Source organism: Phytophthora sojae, assembly GCF_000149755.1.
Source record: "Phytophthora sojae unplaced genomic scaffold PHYSOscaffold_4, whole genome shotgun sequence".
In the NCBI taxonomy this organism is placed as follows: domain Eukaryota; phylum Oomycota; class Peronosporomycetes; order Peronosporales; family Peronosporaceae; genus Phytophthora; species Phytophthora sojae.
The window spans coordinates 3794795-3809875 of NW_009258118.1; the positions used below are offsets into that span (position 1 = coordinate 3794795).

At 53.9% G+C, this 15081-nt stretch overlaps 3 protein-coding genes across 3 annotated transcripts; 2 read left to right on the plus strand and 1 right to left on the minus strand.

Annotated features, from left to right (window-relative positions):
• Window positions 1-6831: 6831 nt before the first annotated feature.
• Window positions 6832-11545, minus strand: PHYSODRAFT_503583 (hypothetical protein; the record flags this gene model as incomplete). The annotated part of the gene is made up of 7 exons (XM_009528504.1): window positions 6832-7228; window positions 7286-7438; window positions 7561-9199; window positions 9269-9538; window positions 9643-10623; window positions 10684-11066; window positions 11298-11545. 7 exons carry the CDS (start codon window positions 11543-11545, stop codon window positions 6832-6834), a joined length of 4071 nt encoding a protein of 1356 aa, XP_009526799.1.
• Window positions 11546-11719: 174 nt separating this feature from the next.
• On the plus strand, window positions 11720-13844 carry PHYSODRAFT_300710 (hypothetical protein; the record flags this gene model as incomplete). Its single annotated transcript, XM_009528505.1, has 5 exons — window positions 11720-12211; window positions 12279-12571; window positions 12770-13426; window positions 13458-13539; window positions 13620-13844. 5 exons carry the CDS (start codon window positions 11720-11722, stop codon window positions 13842-13844), a joined length of 1749 nt encoding a protein of 582 aa, XP_009526800.1.
• A 267-nt stretch (window positions 13845-14111) lies between these two features.
• PHYSODRAFT_499932 (hypothetical protein) lies at window positions 14112-14471 on the plus strand (the record flags this gene model as incomplete). Its single annotated transcript, XM_009528506.1, has 1 exon — window positions 14112-14471. One exon carries the CDS (start codon window positions 14112-14114, stop codon window positions 14469-14471), a length of 360 nt encoding a protein of 119 aa, XP_009526801.1.
• Between the last annotated feature and the right edge of the window lie 610 nt (window positions 14472-15081).

The window sequence follows — 15081 nt, forward strand, 5'->3', positions numbered from 1 at the left end:
ATGGATTTCGCGACACACTTGCCTAAGTCGGACCGTGGGAACACGTTCCTGCTGCTTTATCAGGACGCGTTCTCAGGATTCGTCATGTGTAAACCCATGCGTTCCACCACGGCGCAAGATGTCGCTGAAGTGTACGAAGAGCAGGTCTTCAGGAGATTCGGCGCGAGCTCGATGCTGAGGCACGACCAAGTCCCAAGGTTCATGAGTGAGGTGTTCACGCGCTTCCGTGAACGTTTGGGTAGCAAGCAGCGAGCCACTCTGGCGTATCGCCCCCAGGCGAACGGACAACAGGAGCGATCGGTGCAGACTGTCGTGCGCAGCATTCGAGCGTACATTGCTGAGGCGGACCAGAGTGACTGGGACGACCATGCTGAGCGCCTGATGTTTGCCCTGAATACAGCGTTCGGTGCCACTCGCCTGGACACTCCGTTTTATCTGGTGCACGGCTGGGACGCACACGGCACGGTGTCTGCAATGTTAGGACCCAGGCCATCGAGTATCCAGGAGCGCACTGCGTACGAGTGTCGCAGGAAGCTACAGCGTGACTATAGTTATGCACAAGCTTGCGCTGAGGATCTTCAGAAGAAGGCCAAGCGCGCGAGCTCTGCCGAACAAACCAGGAAGTGGAGAGAGCTGTCCGAACGACTGAAGGCAGGATTCGCAGCCGGTGATGCTGTGTGGCTGTATATACCCAAAGTGCAGCCCGGGCTGAGCCGCAAACTGGCTCACATGTGGCATGGCCCCTTCAGAATTCAGGAAATCCATGACAACTTCCGCGTGAAACTTAGGGTCGAGAACACAGGATATCGCGTGAATCCCTGGGTACACGTGAGCCGTTTGAAACCCAGAGCACTATTCCCGAAGCGGCCCACTGTGGAGATCGACGTGGACGAGAATGATGACCTTGATGCGGCGCTGTTGCCTGAAGACAGTTGGGAGCCCGACGCTGCGAACGACGAGTATGAAGTGGAGCGAATCCTGGATTTGCGATGGATTAAGCGAACTCGGACAGCGAGACGAATTCGTGAGTACTTTGTGAAGTGGAAGGGATATGACGAGACTGAGTGGCTACCTGTGTCGAAGCTCAACTGTGGTGCCCTGCTCTACGAATTCAATCAAGGCGCAAGAGCGCGAGCCCGTTTCCAGGCCATGCAGGCTGGAGATGATCACCCATGAGTCTAGAACTCTGGGGTGACACTGACCCAGAGTTACATGTGATACTCAGGGGAAACCCCGAGTGACACTGTGATACTCTGGGGAAAATCGACGGGATGTGTGAATATTGGAGACGGAAAACGTGAATGTGATTTGATTTGATTTGATTATGGAGAAGGAGACGCGCTTGGTCGCGCCCGTCTTGGTGCTGCCCGTCGAAGTGTCGCCGGACGCTGAGTTACCCGCCTGGCCGCTGCCGCCGCCTGCTGGTGCGGTGCTCGCAGGGGCGTCGCCGGTGCGCTGCTGTGTCGGAGGTGGCGTGCTGCCGGGGGGCGCCGTGCCTTGAGCTGGCGCCGTCGCTTGCTTGCCGTCCGAAGTCGCGCTCTCCGCCATGTTGACGATCTGCGAAATGGCTATGTGACCGCGCATTGCCCGTTGGAGTTTTGCGTTTGAGAGGAGAACCTTGAAGATAGGTCCTGACCAACCGTTGGGGAGACAGGGTGCCGCCAAAGCGAGTGAAACCCTGGGAGTCGACAGAGTGCAACGGCCGTATCGAAGTTGACGGTGGATGGACCTGTGTGTTTTTGTGGCCTGGCCATGGTTCACCAGTTCGGAGCGATTTCCTCTTTGATGGACCCGGACCAGGAGGGGCGGTTGACACGAGGCGGTCCCCAGAAAATTGCCGACGATGTGCCGTCACCTCTGTGACCTGGAGTTTGTATCGGATGCTGATTGGTGGATGACTGGGATACGGCGCGGCTGTACCCGTGTGACATGGATGGCGACTGTGGGAGAGAAGTGATTTTTCGGGATGAATCCAGCGTCTGACCGCAGATGGGCCCAACTGGCTGGAAGTGTGAATCCTGGGAGTGCACGCCCAGAATTTCAGAGAGCACTCAGTCCAGCCGCGGACTTTCCCTTACGATGAGTGCCTAAAGTCTGGCGGAAAGTGTCTCTGGAGAATGTATCCCAGAGTACACCTCATCTTGCTGTGGCTCAGAGTGCCCCAGAGGATCAAATTACCCTGAGAATCAACCCACTACTACCATGATCATGCGCAGGAGGCCGCTAAACCCACTAAAAGTGTGGTTTTGAGGAGATACACACGAGTCTGCACTGCAGCAGACTTGTTACCCAGAGTGCCGCACGGAAACCTAGAGTGCCGCACGATGACCCAGAGTTCACCTCCCTGAGTGCAGGTGACCCAGAGTTCCAAAGATGATTCTCTGGGTTTGGACCATAAATCCAGACTCTCTATACTGAACTTAACTGTTTCCCGAGCCAACACCCAAGAATCCCCACAGTTCCCCAAGATTCCTCAGAATTCCCAGGATTTCAGAAGATGACCCTGAGTGTCACCTGGTTTTCAGGGATTCGAGTCAGTTCGAAGCCAGTCTGCAATCAAATGATGCGTGACCTTGAAGAACCGTCATGGATGCACAGACTGGATACTTTCGAGGAGTCGAGAGGGAGTCCTGCACCATACTAAACCAAGTCTAAGGACCCACAATTGGCACTTTCGACGCCGTGCGACAATGGATTCGCAAGCCGATCGCAAGTTTGGACCGCTGATCCCAAGGTATACTCAAGACAAGACATTTTGACCCCAAGCATAGTGAACAGAAGATATTTGCCCGAAGAAGAGAGAGAGAGAGAGAGAGAGAGAAGTAGCTGATAAAAACCAAACAGAGTTCCTTTTACCCTGTACTGCGCAAGTGACTTCGGCCAAGCCTGCCGACGGAAATCCGGAGGACCCGAGACTACGACCGCGGGACGCTAAGGGCACATCAACAGCGAAGGACAGCCGTCAGTGTGGGCTCCATCAAACTCAAGTCCAGTTAGGTGGTGACCAGCGACGGCCTTGAGCTTCCTGGGGTGATCCATCTATTCCATATCCTAGTTGGGTCACTTGCTGTGCTCGTGGTAGCCCATTTCATATTATTCCAGAGGGTATTCTGGGGTGCTAGGTAGTCGCCTCCAGGATTTTGTATTGACTGCTTGTGTGAAGGGAAGGTAACTGATAGTGATTGTATTTTCCTCCTTTATTGGAGGTGGTGCGCGTTTGTGTGAGTCTCAGGGGAGCTAGGCCCCTGAATTTCAGACTCGAGTGAGCCTAGTGTGTGTGTGACCCACCGTCCAAGGGTCCAAAAGAATAAGTGACGGCTAGTTGTAGTGTTTGTATACTCTGTATTTGTTGGTTTTATCGAGCTAGGAGGGCATTTGGGTAAGGTGTCTTCTGAGTTCCAAGTCCCAGAGTTGACTGAAATCCTGGACCCTGAATTCGTGATATTCTGGGTTTCAGGGGATCTGATTCTCTGGGTTTGCCTTTTGGTGTGGAGGTGCGTTCTGAAGTAGACGTGCGCTCCCGCACTGCTTCGAGGCTATATTTTCAACCGGTGGAGTGCCGTTCCGTCGAAGACAAACGAGCCGACAGGGATTACACAAGGTACCCACGCCAACCAAGGAGTGTGATTCTCAGGGTTTAAAGCTTTGCGGCTGCGAATCTCTGGGTCTATCTTCTTGCTGTTGACTCTCAAGTCGATTCTCTGGGTCTGCCCCTGGGGAACAGTCTTGGGCTGTGCTATACGAACCCCCCTGGGCGACAAAGGTTTCATCGGCCTCGCCTCACTCGTGTTACGATACCTAGACTCCACAGCGATGGCTGAAGCGGTAGTCAAGTATTTCCAGGCCAAAACCCCTCGAAGCGGTGGTAGGTGTAGGCCCTAAGACGTAGGGCACTCGCTTTCACACGCGCGGGCAGCCGCTGAGCACGGGTTCCCCCTCTCGCTCAAGGAGAAAGAACGGTTGGTGGGGTGGATAATCAGTCCACGAGCCGACAATGGGTCGTTCACGTTGAAGCCGCAGACGTTAGAGGTATACCGTGCCTGTGGGACCGCTCAGGGTCGTTCAAAACAAAATCTAGAAACTGGCGTAAGTACATTCTGCGCCGTCACGGGCACGGACGAATTGGGGAGGCGCCCGCTACTCCTGCTGACGCAGGGTACCTTGTAGTTTACTGCAGCGAGATGGTGGGGGTGACGGTGTAATACATGGCATCAATGTTGTTTGCAACGCGGACCAAACGTGCTTAGGTGGCGCTGTAGGAATACACATTCAAGTTTGGGGCTCTACCACGCCAAGTGTGGCGAGGCAGTGGGACGGCTTCCCCCTGACGTAGAATAGACTTGTCCAAACGTCGAATCACCAAGTCCAGACCCGAACTCGTAAAGGTCTAGATTCTCCAAGTCACAGCCGAAAGAATTCGGCTAGACTGCAATGAAGACTCCGCTGACGCTCCTTGAACTTGGACTTGAACCGGGTGAGGCGTGTGGGTACTGCCCTTGTGTTCCCTTAAATAACTATCCATAGCGCTAAGCTTTGGGCCCAGACGGAAGACAACCACAGCAACTTCGCGTCGAGTTCAGATGTTTCCCAGTGTCACCAAACGGAGCTTGCTCCCCACATCACAGGATCCAGTCTGCACGCATCGTAGCCCAATCTACTCCGGGATTCCTTCAATGTAGACACGGCACTCCACACCTACTCTGTACTCTTCTTTCTAGACATTGGACCAGGTCTTGACGGCTTCTTCACTTCCTTTGGCGGTACTAGCTGAGGTCGCACAACCCCGTCTCCCTCGATCCTCGACCTAGCGTAGCCCCACGATTTGGCTTGACTTGAGCCTGGTTTGAGAGCCGCTCCCTGAGTGTCGGTTCGACGGGTAACAATCCGTACATGCCCAAAAGCCGAAACCGTCTATATGGGGCCTTGAACGTCACTGGAGACTCTCCATGACACCTGTGATGACACAAAATCCAAACACGTGCGTCTTTCGGGGCAAAGTTGACTCTGATTTCAATCCTACTCATGCAACCATGAACCTATCAAGTGGAGGTGCAAATCGCCCTTCGGAAACACTAAAACAACATCGAGAAGGCCGACTTGCGAGCTACCAGCTCGCGCTTTCGGGTGCGGCGCTTCAATATAAGCTGAGAGATGATTGAGCATAAGTCGGATGGGACCGGCGCTGGGAATAATCACTGCCAGCAACACAGATACCGCGCTTGTGAATGGCTACAGAGGGCATGTCATCTGGGCGCAACGGGGCTAGCAACAGCGAACCGATGCAAGCACAACTTCAATAGTACTGCGAGCCTCCGAAGCTCCGCTGGACCTCGAACTCAACGTGGTCAACGACTTCCGCCAAATCCAGTCAAGTTCAGCAAAGTCCAGCAAGATCATGTTGAAACTCGTCGGAGTTCAGATAAGACTTCTTCGTTGAGCCATCAAGGTCTTAGCCGACGCATATCCGGATCTTCGGGAGTTTGGGGACGATCCAGCAGGAGCTCCTCGTTCTCAGAACTTGGGCCAGACTCAGTGGCACAGGAATCTATTGCAGTCGTTGGATCTCGCATAGACCAACCAACACGCACTCAATCCTGTTCTAAGGCAGCCCCAATGACCGGCACAAGCGGACGGGACGTGAACCAATCCCGATAGCACATTGTTGATGCATCCGAATTTCGGTCGACAGCCGTGACCGTATATCAAAGCCTCCGCGGCCTCCACACTTCACCTCTGGACTTGGCGGCCATTGGCCAACAGTAAGTACAGTCCAGCTTCTATCGTAGCCACCACCCACGTGTTTGCCCGACTTGGGTTTTGCAGATTCTATAGACTTGAGACTCCACCAGGTTCGCTGGACACACCCTCCCTGATATTGGATTACTGTTCCTGAACCAAGCACGTCGGAGGCAATCCACATACGCGGTTTGCCAAAATCTAAGCGGGCTTTGTCACACAAGCTAGTGCCGGGTGACACATCCACTTACAACGTAAGCTTCTGCGCGTGGTTTCACACATGCACACAGAGCTAGGATATTCCCAGATTACAGTTTGGCCTCCCGGTGGCAGGCCCGAATCTGAATCTATTATCACCGAAATATACCGAATTTTACTTCATTACATAACACGCAACTCACGAACTCATGTCGATTCCCACTGCGGCTGCCATAGAACTAGCGCACCCCTTCGATTCCGTTACATTGCAATCAAAATGCGGGATTTACACATCCGTGTATAAGTCGTTATTGATCTACTCAGCACCGGACTCGTTAATATACAGCTCGTGATAGTTTAATACTCATGGTCCAAGTTCTTAATAACAGTTGTACGTACGTTGAGTGTGTTATGCATCGGTTTCATACCCCGATCGGCCTCCTCACCGCGTTGCCTCATTTTTTTAAAGCACCTAGAAATGCACAAAAACGTAGAATAAAAATAATCAGTGCTGTTCATTTAGGGCAGAGAAGTTTGAACGGCACCACCACGTCAAAAACAGTTAGTTTCTTCACACTCGAACTGGAGTCCGTATTGTCGTTCGTGACAATAGCAATTTGTGGCAATCACACGTACCTATGTAACTTGCAAAGGAATTAAGCCTTCAACGTCCTTAATTCGATTGCAAGCAGTACTGTGTGCAGCGTCTTGTGTATTTGCTTGGATTGCGACAATACCTGTATAAGAAAAAAAGAGAGCCTATTATCAGTCAGTATCGTCGGAATGAAAGTTTAACTGTCGTCTATCCTAAAAAAAAATCCTGATACGCACCATTATACCGGTAAGTAACACCTTGATCTACGGTGACAACCGATACATACCGGTTATGCACGTACCTTAAGTTGTATCCTTTGATGCAGCACGACACTGACTCCAATCAGGACCAACACTCCGCTTGTAGCCATAGTCGAAAACCAGCTCCTCACCAATAGCAATATCGCGCAGTGCCCAAATACTTATGTGGTGCACACCACATACGCTTACAACCTTGGCCGTGCAGTTGGGAGCGTCACCATCGTGATTTATGAACTTGCTTTTGTTTCCGTTGCGGAGTGCATCCAGTACTGCGTCTTCGTTCAGATCGAACAGGTAGCTCATTTCCATCTTGTCATAAATGAGCCCACGTCGCTCAGCCTCGTCCTGTGACAGCATTGCGCCTGTGTACTCGTACACAAACTGGTTCGCCGTGATTGCCTCTTGAGCGTACATGCCGTATCCGTGAATTGAAGAAAAGCTCATGCCCAAGCGTTTATGCTTGTTGCGGATCACATTCACGTTGCTGCATGTTGACTTGCTATTCGCCAAAGCATCATTCGCAATGTCGATAGCCAGCTCACACGCTCCGCAGGACACGCAAACGTCTGGGTCACACTCGCGGAGTGCGGCAAAACATGGGCACTTGTTTGTCTGGCACTCGCCATGAGAACATGTACAGCCTTCGAACCTGCATTAATCATTGCAACAGGTCACGCATTAGGTTAGTTGTGAGCGCCCTCCGCCAAGTACGCACGACTTGGCTCAACCGATAGGAGCTCGATACCAGCGACAACTTCACGCATCACCCACCTATTCGGACAGTCACGAGAGCAGGCGCACGCCTTCTCGCACATATGGTCGCGCTTCATGCACGAGCACCCAGTTGAGTCGCACATTCCGTCGTGCATGCACGGCTTGTACTCATGGTTCTCTGTGCCTCGGTCCTGGAGACGCTGGTTGCGAGTCCTCTGCAGCAACTCATGGTTGCTCCCACCTGATCTGCGGCCTTGCTTCCAGCTACGCATACGGCGACCCGACCTTCCATCCGCCATCGGGCGCTGGTCATTCGCTTTGTCATTTCTGATCAGCTCGTGCAGATCAGTGCAGGAGGCCGAGCCGACGACGGCCGCCAGCAAGCACGAGTTGTCGCCCATTGTTTCACGTAGTTTCCGCACCACACCCAGCTCGGCTGCTGACAACGATGCTCGCTTGTTGCTGGTAACGCGATCATCATTCTTCCAGCACAGCTTGCTACAGGCACTGCCCTTGGAGAGGAACAATCGCATTTTCGTTGTAACCATCGGCACGTGCGAATCATTGACGAACTCCGATGGGTCAGCGAGTACTCTCCGCTGTTGTTTCGCGTTCATATGTCCATCACTCCCGATGACGCTAGCACTCTTCTTCGAGGCAGAATTCATCGCGGAAGATCCGCATTGCGCATTGCCGCGCATATCTGCCGCACTTGCGAGCTTCACCTCGCCGTTCAGCTCCGTGCCCAAACAAACAACTTCATCCTCTGACAAATCCAACAGATCCACTTCGTCCACGTTTCCAATGCCCTGAACACTAGGAGCTGCAGACCAAAGCCGAGGGTACACAGGATCTACACGCCTGGCTGGTAGTGGGTGGTCACCGCCGTGTTCGTGACAAGCGTATCTGTAGCACATCCGGCAGAAGGAGCCGCAATACACGTCCACCAGTTCGGCATAGCTGTCCGTCGTTCGTAAGCCCAGCGCTGCCATACCCGCCACTGCTTCATCCAACACGCTGTCCACAAAGCTAGAAACGAGGCTTCGGATCGGCGGCTGCAATCGGCGGCTCAAAACTTTTCTGCGGGTTCTCTTTGACAGTGATGACTGCTCCATCAACTTCACAATGGCTGCAACATCGGGGTCCGCAACCTGCGCTCCATCATGACTTAGTTCCTCTATGCGTTCGATCCTGGCTTCCGCTCGCTGCCGCGAATCGTGCAGTTTCTTCAGCTCACAGTAAGCAGTGTACGCCTGCGAAAAGTCCAGCTCAGTCTTTAGCGCCTGGAACACCTGTTCGGAGTCGCCAAGACAACCCACCACCAGTCGTAACACGAATTCAGCTACCTCTTCGTCAGCCACATTCCCAATTTTCAGGGCGTACTTCTTCGCGGCGTCATCACCGCCACTCCCGCTGTTTGGTCGTGTAATAGCTGTGTAACGCAGGATAGGATCGTCGTCAACGCGATAGTTTGCGCGGAGTCCAATGCTGGTCGTGTATCTTCGCAATGGCTGAACCTCTTCGACCCGGTTGATCTGGATCAGCGATGAGATGGTTTTCTCGCGCACAAATCCATCACCATGGCCGATCCGAAAAGAAACACTCCCAGCATCCATGCTACAAGAGCGATGCGTGATTTTAAGTTTCCTCACAGCGTGCTTTTCCGCGGCACTGCGAGGCAGTACACGCGGCATCACTACATCGAAACAGTACGGTGAGTAAGTCAGTGTAGTCATAGTTGTAATACAATGCAAGCAATGCGTACCGTTTTGCTGGCAAAGAACTCGTCTATTCTTCTGCAGTGCATCCTGATACGCGAAAATTTTCTGACGAGCTTCTGCCAAAATTGCTTGCACCTTTCGTTTATGACAGCTGCGGATGACAGGAAGGTGCGCAGACACTAAGGCGCCCACTGCACGAGTAACGTCACTCTGAGGCTTGGCCACCTCGCTAGGGAACACAGACGAAATGCACTGTGTCGACTTGCCGAAGTTCTCTAGAATTGCGCACTGAGATGCCAGCGTGTCGGTTTGGTCTGCATTGATCATGGCAATAGCACAATAGGTTAATACGCCAGAAGTGAGAGTCGTATACAGCATGCTAACAACAGATTGGGGTCAAACAGCAGCAGTACCATACCATAATACGTGAGCGGATGGTCGTATCTTGTATCAAACGAAATGCTGCGCAACGGGAGGATATTTAACGGAGCCTCGCGCAGGTAAACACCTCGGTATGACGTCGGGTGAAGCAATGCACGAGAGGGCGCGTTGGCGGTGAGTAGTTTGGCAGCGACGGAAGGATTTACATGGACGTCAGCTCCACCAGTGAGCCGGTCACTCTGTTGATTGTCTTCCGAGAATGCCGTACTGTTCGTATCCGAGTGTTCGTCAACGCTTATCACTTCGGGGGACTTTTTCTTCTTTTTCTTGGCAGCAGGCTTTGGGGGGTGCGATTGAGCTTGCGCCTGCTTCCGATGAGATCGGATCCAAGCTAATTCTCGCTCTTGAGCCTGAAGGTCGTCCAGCGCAACCCGATCCATGTCAAAGAACGAGCTGGCTGCCACTCGCCGCTTCTTCCTCGGCGAAGGTGATGGCGACGGTGATGCCAGTGGCTGTGCAGAAGCTGCTGGGGGTGGGCGGGACTTCGGCTTGCGACAGGATATAGCACTAGCCGGGGCAGACTTGCGGCACTGGTATCGACCGAGCGCGTCTGTCTTTCCGTCGCGACTGGGGTCCGTTGATACGGGAAACAGAGCTGTTGCGGACTTCCTCGAGGGCAGCAGTCTCGGCGACGAAGTAGGCGACAGCGCAGGTGACGAGGTCGGTGACGACGAAATCGATGAAGATGACGATATCGACAGTGGGGAACTCGGCGTAGCAAGCGCAGGTTTCGATACAGAACCCCCCTGTCGCGCATCGTTTGTCACAGGCTTCTTGGGATGAAGTGTCTTCTTCGTCTCTCCGACATCGGGCAACTTGCCTCGCTCTTGGGCGCCACCAGCCATCTTCCGCCGCATATGCGGCAGTACACGCTTGCGTTTGCATTCACGCGGTGTCGCTGCCCCTCTACCCGCGACCTTCTTATCTTCTCGGGACGAAATTTGCGGCCGAGTTGGTACTGCATCATTCACCGCTGCTACTCGAACAGAAGCCTGGGCTTGACTCTTGCCCAGCACACGATCGTTCAGCACCAGCCGCTTGTCTCCAGTCTTCACAGGCAATTTCGGTGAGTCCTCACCGGACGACGACAGGGAAGAAAACGAAAACGATCGAGTCCGGCCGCCAATAGAGGAATCCGACAAGCTGGATGACGAAGAAGACGACGATGACGAAGAAGAAGACAACAGGTCCACGACCTCCACCGGCTTCGGTTTTGCAGCTGGAACTCGTGACGTAGCCCGTTCTCTCTGTCGCTTCTCCACGCGAGGCTGCTTACTGGTATCCTTGGGTCTTCGTATCCTCTTCAATGGAGCCTTGCCGTTGCTCTTCCCTGCGGCTTTACTGCTTGGACGTCGGATCGCTTCAACGGCAGCAGCGCGGCGGCGGCGGCGGTGCTCAGAGCTAGAGCTCAAATCCGAGTCCGAACTAGAGCCAGAGTCTAAACTCGAGCTGGGGCTGCTGGATCTGGCTCTAGCTCCCCGGGACTTCTTAGCAGGTCGTTGGTGCTTCAACTTTTGACTGCCGGACAGTCTTCGATCTTTCTCCACGGGCTGCGGCATCGTCTGCCTCCGCTGGACCGGAGCTTGCGGCTGGTTTGTACTTAAAGTATGGGACTTCTTAGTCTTCGTAGACAGCAGCGGAGGCGCAGGCGTGACGCGCCGCTTCTTCTCCTTTTCCTTCTTCCTCTTCTTCGCCTTACTACCGGGCGTGTGCGTCTCGAAGGCGGCCGCCATCGCCAGCGCCGCCTCCACCGCGTTCGAGTAGCCAACGGACTGCGCGGGCCTCCGCGGCGTCACGGGGGACGCAGATGCGGACGCGGGCGCCATCTCGCAGTCGGGTGACGCGTCGCTGCTGTCGCTCAGCACGATCACCTCCGCCATCGTCGCGTCCTCCGAGAGTTTTGTATGGGAACGCCGCCTAATGATCGCACGGCTCAAATGATTGGACGAAAACGGCAACTATCTCGCTTACTGTGACCTGCCAGATTTGTGCCACTTCAACTTCCAACGGGGTGATCAGGTCCAGTCACCATTTGCAGTAGTTTGGCCTCGACGATGAACTGTCTTAGGGGCAACCGTGAGCATTGGGTCGTGTCTACTGTATCGCTAGCAGCGATTTCTGCGGCATTTGCGGTAAGTTTGGCGCGACGACGCCGGGAAGCTCGCGCAGCGCCGCAGTCGTTGGATCAGCCGTTGCACCAGGCAACCCACCGGGACACGACGCAGGGAGAAGAACATGAGCAAGACCATGTTGCGGGTGAGGAGACCGATGATTCATCTGCTGCTTCTACTGCGGTGGTGGAGAGCATGCACGACGCCGTTCCGTCGAGGGAACAAGTCCAGCTCGGAGTCAAGAACCACGCTGTGGCTCTACTTGCTGATAGAGTTCTAGGTGTGCTCTGCAGCGCTGTTATGTTTTACCTCGGCACAAAGCAGCACTTGTGCGCGGCTGTACTGGTGCTCGCCATGACGATCGTGTTCCAACTGAAAGCCACCGAGAGAACTGCTGGGAATAACCCGGCACCGTCAACTGGATCGAAGCTCGAGGTGCGTTGAAATTCCCTTCTCATAGATAGCTATTGTCGTGACAATAGCTGCTTCGATAATCTTACAGATACTACGAAGCCTGGATCGAGATGCACTGAGCGAACTGATGCGCGAGGATCTGCCTCGGTGGGTCAAGTTCCCGGACGTGGAGAAGTGCGAGTGGCTTAATCTCGTCGTTGCCAAGATGTGGCCGTACGTGAAGGTGGTTGTCGCACGATCTATGAAAGAAGCGCTAGTTGCGGAGCTGGAGCTCGTTAAGCCGACAGTAGGGATGACGGAGGTCGGTATTCGCAGCCTCAATTTCGGAACTGCTGCTCCCAAAATCAACGGGATCAAGTGCTTGGAGGGGACGAGCGACGAGTAAGTGACGCTGGACGTGGATCTCGTCGTGACGCAGAACTCGGAAGTCGTGTTGGCCTTTGGCAACCCACTCCTGCATGCGGCTATGAACGTGGAGATATCGGACATCGTGCTTCGAGGGATGCTGCGAGCGGAACTCAAACCTCTGTTTCCATGGTGGCCACCTTTTGGAGCGGTGGTCGTCAGCTTTATCTAGAGCCCCACTATCGACTTCCAGCTGAAAACGCTGCACCTCAACATCATGGACCTGCCAGCACTGTCGCCAATACTACACAAGGCCATCAACTCGGCCATGGAGAGGCGTTGCTTGTGGCCCAACAAAGTATTGATCCCACTTGTTGACGATCTCAACATTCTGGAAATGAACGCGATGACTGCGAATCACCCTCTCGGCATACTCGCAATTCGTGAACTGAAGGTGAGAAGTGTATGTCCATCAAGGACGCTCTCGTGGTGGTCTGGGATCTTCAGCTTCCGTGTAAACATTAGTGTGGGCAAGGAAAGCACAACCTCGGAAACTGTTCGCGGTCAGAGCTCTTTCGACTTTAGTGAAGAAGCGTACAAGCTTTTGGTGCTTGATCCTCAAACCCAGGATCTGAGCATATCTCTTGAAAGCAGTGAAGCCCTGCAGCCCCGAAAGCGCATTGATACCGCGTGGGTTCATCTGGGGCACCTAAAACCGCGAGTCGGATGTAATGAGCACGTATCGTTCGGGTGTGACAGTGATCGCCTAGCAGAGTTGGAGCTGTTTTGGTACCCGTTTACTCGACGCGGGAGTTCGGTTCAGGATGTCGACGAAGCAGCGCTCCCCGACGATGTCACTCACGTGGGAGCGATTATCATCAAACTGTTGCGGTGCCAAAAGACTGGCTTCGATGGATATTAGTGGCACCAGCGACCCGTATGTCGTGTTCCGCGTGGGCTGTCGCCGCCAGCAGAGCTCGGTCAAGCGCCACACGCTGAATCCGGTACGTTGTTGTGTCCCTTTTAATTGGAATTGTGCTGAGGTACTGCATCTCATTGCGAACGATCCTGGTGTCTTGTATAGATTTGGGACCCACCCGAGTGCGTTGAGCTGCTGGTGAACGACTACCAGCATGCCGAGCTGTCGGTCGTGATCATGGACAGCGACCTGCTAAAGACCGAGGACACTATCGGCCGCATCCAAATTGCTTTGGAGCCCGTGCGACGCGCGCTTCAGTATTCGGGCACTTGGCTACTCGAAGGCAACTGCGACTCCGTCACGCTCGAGATGGAGTGGCGTGGCTTCTAGGCTTATCCATGGCAACAAGACGCCTGCAAGGCACGTTGCAGTGCAACTGCTTGCATGTCAGTTCGAGAGATACGGTCGAATTTGGCGAATAAAAGCGACTCACTTCACCAGTATGAGCCCATCGCCTCGTTCCACTTGATTAATATATGCATCCGCACTAGGTACGATTCGCCAACTGCTCTCTCCTTCGATCAAGTCTCACTTGTCAATAGACCACCAAGACCGCGACCGCTTCACTTCCTCCACGTCGGCGACGCTGCTGCAGCCATGAACTCGCTGCTGTTCCTGTACCTGAACCTGATCCGCGGGCCGCAGATCGTGGCCGCTCGCCGCGAGAAGGAGGAGAAGGAGAAGCGCGCGCAGCTGGAGGCGGACATCGCGAGCGGCAAAGTGTCCAAGATGGCGAGCTGCAAGAAGTGCGACGCGCCCGTGGACCGCCTGGCGATGCCCATCGGCGTGACGCCCACGTGCGCCGCGTGTCTGGCCAAGGAGGCGGAAGAGCTGCGCGTGGCCAAGATGCAGATGCGGCGGGAGATCAAGATGTCGCCATTCCTGTGGTTCCAGGTGTTCATCATGCTGCTCGGCCTCACCGTCTTCTTCCACCGCAACGTCATGCCGCTGTTTTAGTTCCTTCGGGTGTTGAGAAGGTGAAAGCGATGCCCAAGCAGCCGCGATGATCGATTATATAGAAAGCTTTATACACTACGCGTGGATTTTATGACTGTCGTCATGGAGAACTCGCTTGTTGATTGACATTAGCGTGCGCATATGCGCAGCAACAGTGCTGATGAAATGCAACAGCGATATTCCACACGGTAACGAAGGCTCAGCGAGTACTTCGGTGTTCTTATTGGGGCGCCAACGCCTCGTTAGCGAGAACAAGCATACCAAACTGATGAGACGGCCAAAGGTGTCGCATGATTTATGGGATTTCGATTCTGAAGCCCACCACACGTTGCTATAGATATGGCAAGCAACACCCTATCCTGCACGACATCCATAGGTTCTAAGCTTAAATGTTAACACTGCCGCGTCGACACAGTCATGACGAAGGTGTCAGGATGCGGGTGAGATCTCGATTGAACACGACGGCCTGATCATGCTGACGTCTTAACGGTCGTGTACGTGAAGTCAATCGTGTGCATAACAATACTCCCTTCCTCACTAAAGCAAAGTAGGCACTCGTCGCTATTGCCTCCGCACCACATTTGGTAGAAGTTTTACCGTGAAAAGCACC